Raw genomic sequence first — 14573 nt, 5'->3', positions numbered from 1 at the left:
CTGGCTATAAAAAAAACACATTAACACCCAGAGCAGCAGCAACTGTCATTCCTTTGGTCAACAACCACACTGATAGAGCCACCCCTGCTCCGATTGGCTACCCTCAAAGCTGCTCTCCCACGGATTGGCTGATGGGGATAACTGATTAAGAATACTGATTGTCTGCAGCGCTCTTGCTCTCCCCCTCGCTCTCTCCCTCCCTCTGCATAAACATTCTGCTTGTATTTTTCCCTGAGAGAGGATCTAAACTGGTCTGCATCTGTTTCTTCCTGAGCTGTGCCTCGTGCCGGCTGGACAGAGGTTTATATAATCTGAGGGATGTTTTGGGGATGAGCAGAGTGTTTGTGTCTGTATGTGAGGGAGCTCAGAAGCTAGAGCAGAGCACCGCGGTGCTCGGGAGTGGAGGTAAACATGGGGAATGCAGCTGATTGCCTCTGCAGAAGGTCCTTTTCCATTTCCCCCTGCGGGGAGTAGGGGAGCCAAGTTTAGCTAGTGTAGCGCTTGCGGAGCCTCCACTGGGTCGGCCCCCGAGCAGTGTCGTCCTCTCCTGTTATCCTTTGAGAGGTTGAAGCTCTCTCCCTCTCCACCTCGCATGGTGAGTGCTGCAGGCAACTTGTTTTAGACCCACAGCAGTGTCCCCCCCTCCCCTCTGTAGTGGTTTTGCTGCAGTAATCTCTCTCGCTCTCGCCCCCCTCTGTTTCGATCTTTCTCTGTCCCTCACTCATATGCTATGACCCACATGTAATCTTCTTTTACTGTCTATCAACTCTGTTCTCTTTTCACACTGTTGTGTTCCTGAACTGTACAGTCATTTGACCTTCACACGTGCATACACACACACTCTCTCCCTCTTTCTCTCCTTAGCTCCCGTTCCCCCCTTCTCTCTCTTTCTCCCTCTCTCTCTCCCGTATCGCCCTCCCTCCCACACAGTTTCACTCCGAGGGTTGTAAATGAGCTGTGTGTCCTAGGTGTAACACTCCTCCATTATGCATGGTTCAGGGAAGGAGATGTGGGTCAGAGCTCTGTTGCCCATCTGGCAGGCGTGAAACAGCCATTGTGTTGCCCCGGGGCCTGACGGAGCTGGAGGTCTGTTGTCCCCTGACTGTGCTGGTGTCGTGGTCCAGAACCCTCCTCTGTCTTCTTGATACCTGGTCCCGAGGGCAACTCCTCCCCCCCTTTTTATTTTCCTCTCACTTACCCAACCAGCTAGCCTACTGTGAGCTGTCATGCGAAGACATACTGTGAGCTGTCATGCGAAGGCAAGGTTATGTCATATGAACTGAGGAGGCGCTAGCGATCTCATTGGAGAATAAATTTTCGCACTGACAATCATCAGTGGTTGTGATTCAGGGTTACAAATCAACTAGCAATAAATACTGTTATACTGTAGCATTTTTCATTCAATTCAAAAGTATTTTTCGCCGAATAACTACCAGTTCATGCACTTTGTTGCAAAACATCTTAATATTCAACAAAAGTTGTATTGTACCCAATAACTATTTCCGCTAACTAGCTATTTGAAAGGCAACTGAAACTACGTTGCTTCTAACTTTGACTATTGATTTGAACCCTAGTTCTGATTTTAAATATTCTCATGTCGCCTAGATTGTTGGTTAATCGGTGTGTCTGACTGGGTATCATGCAATATTTGCTGTTGTCTGTCCTGTTCAACAGTTTTAGATTGCTTGTAGATTCCATGATGAATATATTGTGTAGGTGGTCTAGTTTATGACGAGTTCACCATTTCCAGACATTCAGATCCAAAAATGGGCGTCCATCCCAAAATATCTCGGTGCTCTGTCTGTTTTCCTCTGCTGCCAAGGCTGAGGTGACCTCACCAGTAGCTTATGTTACAAATGAGTGGCGATTCCATATGAAACCAGGACAAAGAAATACCATGGTTTTGGGGGGATTTTCACAATTGTATTCATTTTTTTTTTTAAATGGGGGGGAGGGGGATTGTTGACATATTTGACATTTGTATCAAAGTGTAATTGAGAAATAATTAATAAGAGTAAGAATAAGAGTTTATTACATTTTGTCTTGGTTTCGTATGGAATCACTCAAATGCAGGTGTGACAGAGAGTCTTATAATGCTACAGATCTAATGAGTGCCAACTGTTTAAGCCATAGAATTTCATACAGAATCAATGTGAAAGAAATATTCTGAATCAATACTAACAATCTCTTTTTCAACATGTAAAAGGTGACATTTATGTGAATGAGGGAAAAATTATTTGACTCTTGACAGAATTATTATTTTGTAGGAAACACTATTGTTGTGAGTTGTTAGATATTACTGCACAGTTGGAGCCAGGAACACAAGCATTTCGTTACACCCACAATAACACCTGCTAAATATGTGTATGTGACCAATAAAATTTGCTGTGAATTGTGAGCCAGACTAAATCATGTTAGCTAAACAGTGGCGATTTTAGTATGTAAATCTCTGTGGGGCAAACAAACAAAATGTGGGATGCATGCCAGCAAAGCCACTACACAACACTAAACAATACATTAATTGCACTGTAACGGTGACAAACAGTGCCCTCAAACTGTTAGGGTTAAAGCTGTCCCAACAGCAGAGTCCCAACAGCAGTCCCAACACCTTACCACTGCTACACCTGGCTGTCAGCTGAGCCTTGTCTGGCAGCGAAGAAAGTTAACTCAGCCTCATTTACTGCCATTTCAAAAAACATAGCTGATATGGATGACTTGCTTAAACAACTGTGGTTGCTACTGACAATTGAGATGTACAAACTATGGCATAAGAGGACGACAAGCGGATAAGAGACAATCCGTAATTTCGATTAAGACATTAATGAGCGAGCTAGGGCGGACGTAGTCAATATAACTATTTGTTCAGCACTTTTGAAATGTACAGCGACAGAGTTCAGAACATGGGCCGTTCTTACAGTGTTCTCCCTGTACAACAAGTCAGAACCGTAGGATAAATAAAGGGGGCACATAAACAGACAATGAAAGCTCTTACAATATTAAATTATTAAATTTCTCTAAAACAGGTTATAGGCTACCTGTGCACCACCAAGTTAGAACAGTAGGCAAAAATAAGAGGTGAAAATAGACCAAATTATTAAGGTGAGGCACATTGAACTCCGTTTAGGTCGTTGTGTGTCAAAAAATATACACGTCATATAACACTATGTGACGCAATAAATAAGCTTTTAATTTGACACGTCAAATAACACAATTTTTTATTTATTTTTTCCTTTATTTAACCAGGCAAGTCAGTTAAGAACACATTCTTATTTTCAATGACGGCCTGGGAACAGTGGGTTAACTGCCTGTTCAGGGGCAGAACGACAGATTTGTACCTTGTCAGCTCGGGGGTTTGAACTCACAACCTTCTATTACAGAATGTTGTGTGTCCTGAATTTGCATGTGCAGGCCAAGCGCCACCACTACTATCAGTAGCACTGTCAAAAGTGTACAAAAAAAGTTAGCAAGTAACCACACACCTGCCACAAATGATGTGTTTACAATGCCACGTTGGTGAAAATTAACCAAGTGATTAGGGTGAGGCACATGGGCTACTAACAGCTTACTACACAACATACACTTAGTATTACATTCTTAGCTACAGTATACATATCGCCCTGGCATATTACATCATTTTTGCAGCAGCATACAAAACATTTTTGGACTCACCTTGTGAAGGTGGCGCGGAGGTCCTTTGTGGCAAATTTTGTCATCAAACTTTGTCATCAAAGTCTGGCATTCTCTGGATTTATGGTGGGAACTCTGAAAAAAACACAGCCACTCCATTGAATAGCAGGCTAGGGGTTGCTTTGCAATGTTGCAGTCAGCCACTGATTTCTTACAAACCACTCATTGTTGAATTTGCGATTTCCAACTGGTTGTGTAATCTTTATGTCCAATGGCCGATGAGCACTGATATGTTTTATCTATAATTTCTCTTCATTATTTCTCTTCATATGACGAGGATTAAAAATAATTTGCCAGTAGATTGTTGACTTGATTCATGAGGATGACTTGCTAGCCAATACTTTGAAAGTAGGATGTTGACATGATCAGTCCAATCAAAGCTACTGTACATATAACGTGATTTGACATAATTTTATCTGTGGGCAATGATCTTGAGATTTGTAATATAACTCTATGGCAGGACCCAAAGGGCTGAAATTTTGGATGTCTACTCTTACTAAGGACTTAAACTTGGCGATGACGTATTGTCCCCATGAGTGATTGAACACTGAGCCAATCACAGCGAAATGCTCCTATTTTCTGCTGGCTCGCCCCACCAACACAGAAAGCACTGAGCTGGGCTGAAACACCTGCATTTTGGAGCTGTCTCACTCAAGAAAACAAAAAGAGACCATGCTTGTCGCCACTGTAGCTAATTCATGTTAGCTACATGGTGCAGCTTTACTCACAGATTAGCAAATAAAGTCACCTAAGAATCACTGTAGTCCCATGTTACATTTCCTGAGTATAATTTAATTTGCTGTCTGCTTTGCTGTCTGCTGTCTGCTAACTCCATTGCATCTTGGTAATGGGGTATCGTCAGAGTTGGGAAATCCCAAGGATCCCATTTAGATGTTTCCCATGAGCCACTCTTATTTGTCCTGTAATTAGCTGCTGATGTGATGCAGCACACCTGAATGTGATGAACTTCTTATTTTCAATCAGAAGTTTCTGATACTACTATTCAGTGAAAAGGATAATTATGTGTTTTGTGACTGTACAATGGTTCTTTGTGGAAAACTACTTAAACCAACTAGCTTAGCCTGAACATCCTCCTGAGATAGCTAGCATAGCAACATGCTGGCACCAACTTGGCCTCCACTGTTATGGCATGGATTACCACATGACAATTGGCATTTTGTGTGTGTACCTTCGGTCAGGATTTTGGCCGATATGCTCATTGACTCTGCTCTGTGATTGTCTGACTCCGTGTAAATCAGTTTGGGTTTTGTGCATTCGGTGTCTCTAAACAAGTTGTGTGTGCATGTGTGCGTGTGTGTGGCTCACCTGGTAGAGCTTGGCGCTTGCAACGCCAGGGTTGTGGGTTTGATTCCCAGGAGGGACCAGTATTGGAAAAGTATGAAAATATATGCTCTAACTACTGTATGTTTTTCTGGATAAGAGCATCTACTAAATGACTAAAATGTGTGTATGCTGCTGCCCAGTGGTCACTCAGAGGCAACAAAAACACTGTTGTTAATTATTGATTGGCTTTAGGTTTCTCTATGGACACCTAGGTTTCTATGCTTATATCATATCTTATCATCCAACATAAATCAACCAAATGGTCTATTAGTAGGCCAATCATCTTGTCATGTTCAATATGTATAATTTTCCAGGGTCTAATTTACTGACTAGTTCATTTAATCATGTAAAGTATATCTTAAATGTAAAGTGGTTTTCTCAATGTTGTGATTTATGCTTAATCTTGAATTTAGAGGGTACTGTGGTAGGCGTGGTAACAGCATAATATAGACCTTGTGTTTGGAAGTAGCAGGTCATTTGGATTTTGATTGGCACAGATGGAATTTTAAAGTGTGCAAATGATATGCTTTGATGTGTGAATTCAGACCGGCAGAGCTGCGTTAGACAACTCTTTCAAATGTGATGGAATCATTCGATTTCTATAGTGCCCTGGCTTTTATCACTCACATCTCCTTTGGGGCTGCAGTAACCTCTACTCGCGCTATGAAATACCCCTAGCAGTTGATGGCTGAGTGAAACGTTTATTACAACTGGAGTCACTGAGGGAACCCGCCCATCGATTTCATCCAGGAAGAAAGAGTTTGTGGTGGTTTTATTACCTGCTGTTATTTCAATACCTCAGCCACTGCGGGAGGGGCGTGAGCGTTGAGCGTTCTCCCTCGCACTCCACTCCTTCTCTGTATGTCTGGGACTCAGCAGAAATTCTGCTGAGTCGCGGAGCTGTCACAAAGGGAAATTCAGCGTTCAGACCAGCGACGACCTTCCCCAGAGCCCAGGCTCGTCAGATTGAAGAGTGGGTCGCAGACCTCTTCAGAGGGGTTGTTGTTAGCCTACTCACTAGGCCATGTTAGATAATGGCTCCTCAGCGGGCGCACAGGATCACTTCAGGGAACACAATTTATTTGTATCAACAACAAAAATTCGCAAAAAATATACCTCCGTGTTGTATTGTTTATTTTATACAGTATTTTTTGCTCATCTTTATTAAGGGTGTCAATAATCTCAGACACGATAGCCATAGATATATCTCTACATCTTATTTGTGGCCACTGTAAAGCTTACTCATGATATGCATGTCTGTATAATAGTGATTGGGGGGCGGGGGGAGGGGTGTATTATTTTGGGACAATATTATATCAATATTTGACACAAAGTATTTTTTTTAAATATTGCTACTATAGGTAGCGTTAGCTAGCGCTATCGGCTGTGGCGCCAAAACTCAGGTATTTACATCCTATATCTTGTTCTCCGTCTTCTTTTTAAATAGTAAGCCAACATGGTTTTAGCACTTTTATTTCCCTGACTGATCAAAACTAGTTTTGTCATGACTGGCGCTCGTCTCTCTGCAGCAGACATATGGTGAGCAATATGTTTGAAACATCGAATCACAATCAAATCACAGTATCGAATCGCATATAGAATCACCATACATGTAGAATCGTGAGTTTCGCCATACATTATCATGTCGGAACCTAAGTATGGAGATGATAACATCGTATCGTGAACTCCCTGGCATTTCCCAGCCCTACTATATAAGGCTCTGCATTCACCATCGCCCATTTCCTAACCAACAGAGGTTGTCTTTTGAAGGTTTGATAAGGTCTCAAACGTTACAACGTAAATGTTCCAGCTCCCTTACTGTTAGGTTTTTTTATTTTAAATAACCTTTATTTAACTATGTGGGTTTTATTTTACTTTATTTACTGAGCTCTGATAATAATACCTTTCACCCTCTTTTCTGTCATCTCTGTTTTTCACTAAATGTGGGGCCTCAGACTTTACTGATGGTTGATTATATGATTAATTAAATCCCTCTCCTCTCTGTCTCTCACTGTCTCGCTCTCACGGTCTCTTTTTCTCTCTCACTCGGTCTTTCTCTCTCTCTCTCTCTCTCTCTCTCTCTCTCTCTCTCTCTCTATCTATCTCCCAGGTGTGAGTATCTCTCTACATGGGGCTGAGCTCCAGTGGCAGAGCCCCCACAGACGCAGAGTTCTGCGGGCCCCGGCCCCTGGGGTTGAGGCTGCGGATTTCTCCTTCCCCCCCAACAGGTCGCCAGTCAGAATGGAGGTGTCCTTGGCTGGGGCTCCTGATTCCCCCAGCACACAGGACAATGTGCCACCCCACGGTAAGCCATTTGGCACCTCCTTAGTTAAAGGGGTACCTCAACCAAATAGCATTACCATAATGTGACTGTTGTGCAGCATCTTTTTAAAGAGCAACTTTGAGACAAAAAAACTTTTGTGAAGTTGAATTCTGAGTGGTAGTCATGCACTTCAGTAAATGTTTTTGTTAGATTAAGTGAGTTAGGAAGTAATCTAGGTGTTCACAGAATCAACAACATATTGAGGGTTTGATAAGTGACACTGGGTTTTCTGCTGATGTTCTATCCAGTTTTGAAGGATGTGAAGTTGTTAATGGAGAGTTTGGAGGGGCTGAGCACTCCGTCCAAAGATGACGACTCAACCCTGCTTGACCCCGGGACCAGTAGCATCCTGGACGACAACACCAGGACTGACCCGGAACCAGAGGTGAGAGGTCAATTACAGGTGTGTCCATAAAGCACGTATGGTCGATGTGGGTTGGAACTGGCTGCTGTCAGTGTTATTCTTATCCTCCTTGGGGGATCTGTAAAGACATTTAGTCTTCTTAGAGTGAGCTCATTGGTTTCTTACTACGGTAGTGTGATATATAACCCTTGGAAGGGCATATTTAGATATTATGCTTGTGAGCAAAGCACTTTAGCTCAACCGCCTCTGTAAATGTTAAGCAGTGCTAATGGTAAAATATATTAAAGTCACTTTGGGTCAAAACAACCTTATAGTGGTTACTCCCTCCCTCTGTTTCTCTCCCCAGGTAGGGAGAAGTAGGTCCAGTGGCTTGTGCTTCAGCGATGGCAAGTGCCACATCGACTACATCCTGGTTTACAGGAAGTCTGGTCCACAGTCGGAGAAGAGGGAAATATTTGAGCGCAACATCCGGGCCGAGGGCTTGCAGATGGAGAAGGAGGCGAGTACTACTGAGTATTACAGTATATTATAGTATTACAGTAACACTATATTATAGTATGACAGTATTACAATAGTCACTGAAGCTCTGCCTGTCACTCATAAACCAATACAAATGTGCCGATGGCAAGTTTCACCCTCAAGCCTGTTTAGAAGGAGCAGGGAAGCAATTGTGCTGAGAGTGTGTGTGTGTGTGTGTGTGCATGTGTCTGAGTGGCTGACGCCTAGTGTGCTGACGCAGTAACATCAAGGTCATCATGTGGAGCATTCAAAGAGACTATGCCTCTTCTTCTCTCTTTTAACATCATCATTTGCTTCTCTCTTGCATGGAGATGCTATGTTATTTTTAGGTCCTGCGAGGGTAGCTTTTTCTTTTACCTACTGTATAGTCAGACTGCTTATGATGACAGCAAGATGCAAGGTAGAATTCTTCTGGAAATTATCAGAGTATGCAGTACTGACTATATAACTGTGCTACTGGGATTTTGAAGAAATCAAACTCACATAGTTTGGTATCTTTTAAAGATCCTAGTAAAAACTATTTCGCGGCCATGACAGCGAATGTCTGTTAACTGTTCTGAGATCAGTCACAGGAAATTGATGTCACAGGAAATGAGAGAGAAAAGAAAATCAATATTTCAACTGTCCCTTCCCTCTTTATGCCCAATTATGAAGTCCATAAACCTCTCTACTGAAGCTGGATACATGTGTGGCAACATGATTTAGAATAGAAACATTTTTATTTAAAACATTAGATTTTATATTATTCAAATGTTTTTATGTGCTAAGAATCTCTTCTAAGAAATATTATCAACAGGATATAATACTTCTAATGCTGGGTCTTTTCCCCTTAAACAGTTGTCTGTGTGCAACAGTGATGTGATCTTCCTGAAGCTGCATGCTCCCTGGGAGGTGCTGTGTCGCTACGCAGAGCTTATGAACATTCGGATGCCGTTCAGGTGGGGAGACGAACACACAGCCTCTGTAGTTGCCTGTCTCTCTCTCTCTCTCTCTCTCTCTCTCTCTCTCTCTCTCTCTCTCTCTCTCTCTCTCTCTCTCTCTCTGACTCTCTCTCTCTCTCTGACTCTCTCTCTCTCTCTCTCTCTCTCTGACTCTCTCTCTCTCTCTCTCTCTCTCTCTCTCTCTCTCTCTCTCTCTCTCTCTCTCTCTCTCACTCACTGACTCTCTCTCTCTCTCTCACTGACTCTCTCTCTCTCTCTCTCTCTGACTCTCTCTCGATCTGTCTCTCTTTCTCTCTCTCTCTCTCTCACTGACTCTCTCTCTCTCTCTCTCTCTCTCTCTCTCTCTCTCTCTCACACACATACTATGAATCTACAGTTATTTGCAATGCACTTTTATTAGGTAGAATAGTGAGGCCTCTAGAGGGGTCAGATTCTAACACGAGCACCGGTACATGTGTTCCCGAGGCATAAGTGACCTAGACTGCTAGACCGCCCAGGCCACAGCAATGCATTAATGCACTGAGATGTTTTATAGTTTAATAGTTGATATAATGTTGTGGGGGTTTTCAGGAGGAAAATCTATTACATGCATCGACGGTACAAGTTCATGAGTAGGTGAGTGCTAATTGATTTATTGATTGAATTTTGGGGCACAACACTAATGTTAATGTTCTCTGGCTGTGTGTGATGTGTGATTTTTGGAGGTCTTTCTGTCACCATCCAGGATGGAGAAGAGAATCAACAGATTTCGAGGATGGCTGCCTCGCAAACCCATGAAGTTTGACAACAACACCCTCCCTGACCTGGAGGAGAATGAAAGCTTTACCGCCCCCTTCAGTCGCTCCAGAATACATCAGTGAGTGTGTGTGTGTGTGTGTGTCCACCACCATTCTGGTATATGTTTTTTCCTTACTAACACAAAAGGTGAAGATGAATCAATGTCTTCCATCTTTAAACCACAATTCTTGGTTTTAGGGTACCTCATTTTTGCAATGTAAACAAATGAACTAAATTTCCTTGTGGGTGAGGTCTAATTTTAGGGCCCTTTATGGGGGGCTCACAAGCGCCCGTCGAGGCAAATGATATAGAATGCGCTGAGATGACATCAGGCCAAAATGGTGTGTTTTTCAAAAGCTCAATAAATGGAACGATCTAGAAGAAATATGATCTAGGATCCTTTTCTGTATCTATATTATGTTCCAGTTTCACCATTCACAACAAAGACACGTTCTTCAACAACGCCACCAGGAGTCGCATCGTCCATCATATCTTGCAAAGGGTCAAATATGAGGAGGGCAAAGACAAAATGGGTGAGATTGTCATCATCATCATCATCTAACACAGTTACAAATGGCCTCTGGTTAATACATTTACATTGTAGTCATTTAGCAGACGTTCTTATCCAGAGAGACTTGCAGGAGCAATTAGGGTTAAGTGCCTTGCTCAAGGGTACATTGACAGATTTTTCACCAAGTCGGCTCAGGGATTAGAATCAGCAACATTTCAGTTACTGGCCCAACACTCCTAACCGCTAGGCTACCTGGCACCTCTCCAAGTAGTACAAGTCCACTGCTAGATGTGTTCCACGTTTGAGATACAGCATGTCTCTGGTGAGTTATTGACGGTGTCTTCATGTTCTTGTTTATGCTCCAGGGCTGAATCGTCTTTTGAGCAATAGTTCATACGAAGCAGCTTTTCCCCTTCATGAGGTAATGCACTGACACTTCACACATGGGCTTGGAAGAGAAATATCACGTGTAGGGTCTTCATTTGAGCCAGTTCGCTACAGCAGGAAAATGATCCTGCGGCAACCGGGAATGTGAATTATGTGGTTTATAATTGACATTTTTGTAGGGGTTGATACATTTTTCGTTAGGTCAAGTCTGATATTTCAACGTGGAAATGACAAACTTTAGAAGCATTTTTAAAACTCAAATACACTATAAGTTTGCATTTCCTGTCAGCAACAAAGAGTGATCAAATTAAGATCCTACATCTGTAGTACATCTGTGGTACATTACGTGTGTGTGTGTGTTAACAGGGGAGCTACAGAAGTAAGAACTCCATCCGGACGCATGGGGCAGAGAACCACAGACACTTGCTGTATGAATGCTGGGCCTGGTGGGGTGTGTGGTACAAGTACCAGCCACTGGACCTCATAAGGTACAACACTGTGTTAACACTCCTGCTCTATAAGGACATCACAGGTCTAATACAATGTATTATCTGCACCTTGCAGGTTGTCCCTAGATCCTGCAAGCAATACAAGTTCACCAGCCACATGTATTAAAGCCACATGAATTAATCAATGGAGTGAATTTACTAGATCATTAAAAACATATGAAGCCACATCATTGCAGTGATGGTACATAATGACCTGTTTGTTGATGTTTGTCTCCTGGCGGTGTTGTCAGGCGGTACTTCGGGGAGAAAATTGGTCTCTATTTTGCCTGGCTGGGTTGGTACACTGGGATGCTGTTCCCTGCGGCGCTGGTTGGGCTCATGGTCTTCCTCTACGGCTGGTTCACCCTAGACCACTGCCAGGTCAGGTAATGTGAGCTCACCTAATACTCATTGGTCTTCTTTAATTAGGTTTTCCCTCATTGTTTTATCTTAGTATTTTATACATATTTTATCCTTCACTGTTTGGTCTTGTGTTCTTCCACTAGAAAAAATACCAAACGAACGCATGCTTTACACTGGTGTATATTTGGCCTTAGTCTGGTAGAAGTCTATTACCAATGCTATCAATGCCTTAGTCTGGTAGAAGTCTATTACCAATGCTATCAATGCCTTAGTCTGGTAGAAGTCTATTACCAATGCTATCAATGCATTAGTCTGGTAGAAGTCTATTACCAATGCTATCAATGCCTTAGTCGTGTGGCAGCACTGACACAGGCTGATAAATGCATTAAGAATTGATGAGTGTATGGAACCAGGCTAAAGGTTGTCTGTGATTCTCCAGTAAAGAAATCTGCCAGGCCACTGACATCATCATGTGCCCCATATGTGACGAGTACTGCCCCTACCTGAGACTCTCAGACAGCTGCATCTATGCCAAGGTGACTTCCGTACTACCATGTTAAACATTTGCCCCAGACTGAACACTGCTGACAAACATCAGGGCAGTTGTGGCTAATTCTGATCCTGGAGAGCCACTGGGTGTGATTCAAATGATTAACTAATAATGGTCATGAATTTAGACCATACACTGCAGCTCTCCAGGAACAGTGATTTTTGTTCTACTTTTTAGAAAAATATTGAATTTTTTGACAAACATTTACTCCAGAGCTGTGCCACAGTAACATAAGTATAACACATTTAGCAAGGTAACCTTTTTACTTTACATTTTTGTCATTTAGCCGATGCTCTTATCCAGAGCGACTTGCAGTAGTGAATGCATACATTTTCATACTGGTGCCTCATGGGAATCGAACCCACTACCCTGGCGTTTCAAACGTCATGCTCTGCCAACTGAGCTTATACGGGACCACTTTGGGAGCTTGCTCTGGAAAATGTCTAACGAACAGACCTCCTTTGTAATCTTTATATACAAATGTGACTACTGTATGTTTGTACTGAATTCATGTTTTCAGAAATCATTTCTCTAAGCAATTGCTATTGATCTGTTTCTTGGCTTTAGGTCACCCATCTTTTTGACAATGGAGCAACAGTTTTCTTTGCTGTATTCATGGCTGTGTGGGGTGAGTTTTTATCATTTAGTATAAATATTATAGGTTCAATTTAAAACAAATCTTATTTTATTGTAAAATAAAGTTTAAGAATTAACTCACTTAACAGTTTAATGGGTCAGGATTCCATGCACACTATATTGAAGTTACATTATTTACAGTGAAGTGTTACAGGGTCCTCCTCAGCATTGCACAAGATCCCAGGGAAAGGGTGTATAGGGAGAGTTAGTGCAGGGCCCGGCCTCCTCATCATCATAGCAGCAGGGTCTAGGCAGGGAGGATTCAGCCACTTCTACGTCATAACGACAGTAAGCCGGTGGTTTCACACTCTTCAAGTCCTCTGGAAGTTGAATGATGGAGGAAGGGACTGAAACATATGGAAGACAGGTGTTATTAACATTGCCTCCTGTTTAGTCAAATGAAAGGTCACATTTCAACCTGCTTAACTTTTGTTTTCAGAATGTAGTGCGATCGAAAGTGCTCAGTGGTTTTGATAAAACAAAAACAAAAGTTTTTGTCAAACTACATATTTGCCATGGTCAGTTCATGGATCACTGCACTGTGTCAAGGCAACATCCCTGGAATAGACCTACCTGTTGTGAGGAGTTTCCCCGTAGAGGGCAGGTTTTTAAGAGCCTGCTTTAGCCTCGTTTCAAAACTCCAGCACTTCAGCAGGCAGAACACAGCTAGGTAGAACTGCAGGCCAAAGGCCAACAGAAGCGCCAGCCAAATGAAGACCTGGGCGGCTGTGTGAGAAGACAGGTGGGGGAAAAGAGTTAGGGAGAGAAAGAGTGAGTGAGATAAAGGAAGAGAGCAAAGCTGGTAGACTGACATGGAGGAAGGGATGATCAAATGTCTACAGTTTATCCAAAATGTCCCTGGGGAAATGGACCTGGATTAGACCAAGCACCTCTGGACAAGCGCTCCTAATGGCCAGGGCCAAGCCCTCTGGACAAGCGCTTCTAATGGCCAGGGCCAAGCCCTTTGGACAAGCGCTCCTAATGGCAGGGCCAAGCACCTCTGGACAAGCGCTCCTAATGGCCAGGGCCAAGCCCTTTGGACAAGCGCTCCTAATGGCCAGGGCCAAGCCCTTTGGACAAGCGCTCCTAATGGCCAGGGCCAAGCCCTTTGGACAAGCGCTCCTAATGGCAGGGACAAGCCCTTTGGACAAGCGCTCCTAATGGCAGGGACAAGCCCTTTGGACAAGCGCTCCTAATGGCCAGGGACAAGCCCTTTGGACAAGCGCTCCTAATGGCCAGGGACAAGCGCTCCTAATGGCCAGGGCCAAGCCCTTTGGACAAGCGCTCCTAATGGCAGGGACAAGCCCTTTGGACAAGCGCTCCTAATGGCAGGGCCAAGCCCTCTGGACAAGCGCTCCCAATGGCCAGGGCCAAGCCCTTTGGACAAGCGCTCCTAATGGCAGGGACAAGCCCTTTGGACAAGCGCTCCTAATGGCCAGGGACAAGCCCTTTGGAAAAGCGCTCCTAATGGCCAGGGCCAAGCCCTCTGACTAGCGCTCCGAATGGCCAGGGCCAAGCCCTCTGGACAAGCGCTCCTAATGGCCAGGGCCAAGCCCTCTGGACAAGCGCTCCTAATGGCCAGGGCCAAGCCCTTTGGACAAGCGCTCCTAATGGCAGGGACAAGCCCTTTGGACAAGCGCTCAATAATGGCAGGGCCAAGCCCTCTGGACAAGCGCTCCCAAT

At 43.6% G+C, this 14573-nt stretch overlaps 1 protein-coding gene across 8 annotated transcripts in view; it reads left to right on the top strand.

Annotated features, from left to right (window-relative positions):
- LOC118366402 (anoctamin-4-like) overlaps positions 1-14573 on the top strand; it is a 48006-nt gene that overhangs the window by 11849 nt on the left and 21584 nt on the right. For 2 of the 8 annotated variants that reach the window (XM_052492469.1, XM_052492470.1), the window contains 12 exons: positions 7142-7336; positions 7603-7739; positions 8065-8217; positions 9075-9175; positions 9749-9793; positions 9903-10034; positions 10382-10488; positions 10832-10887; positions 11220-11341; positions 11593-11727; positions 12144-12240; positions 12822-12882. In XM_052492469.1, coding sequence (XP_052348429.1) covers positions 7142-7336; positions 7603-7739; positions 8065-8217; positions 9075-9175; positions 9749-9793; positions 9903-10034; positions 10382-10488; positions 10832-10887; positions 11220-11341; positions 11593-11727; positions 12144-12240; positions 12822-12882 — 1341 coding nt within the window. Of the gene's footprint in view, positions 1-211; positions 596-5541; positions 5791-5813; positions 6005-6783; positions 6891-7141; positions 7337-7602; positions 7740-8064; positions 8218-9074; positions 9176-9748; positions 9794-9902; positions 10035-10381; positions 10489-10831; positions 10888-11219; positions 11342-11592; positions 11728-12143; positions 12241-12821; positions 12883-14573 lie in introns of those variants that run through there. The other 6 variants (XM_052492472.1, XM_052492475.1, XM_052492473.1 and 3 more) reach the window with 6 other exon arrangements.

Source organism: Oncorhynchus keta, chromosome 33 (genome assembly GCF_023373465.1).
Source record: "Oncorhynchus keta strain PuntledgeMale-10-30-2019 chromosome 33, Oket_V2, whole genome shotgun sequence".
Lineage (NCBI taxonomy): Eukaryota > Metazoa > Chordata > Actinopteri > Salmoniformes > Salmonidae > Oncorhynchus > Oncorhynchus keta.
Note: the sequence above shows the minus strand (reverse complement) of the source record. Positions and strands in the feature narration are given on the sequence as shown.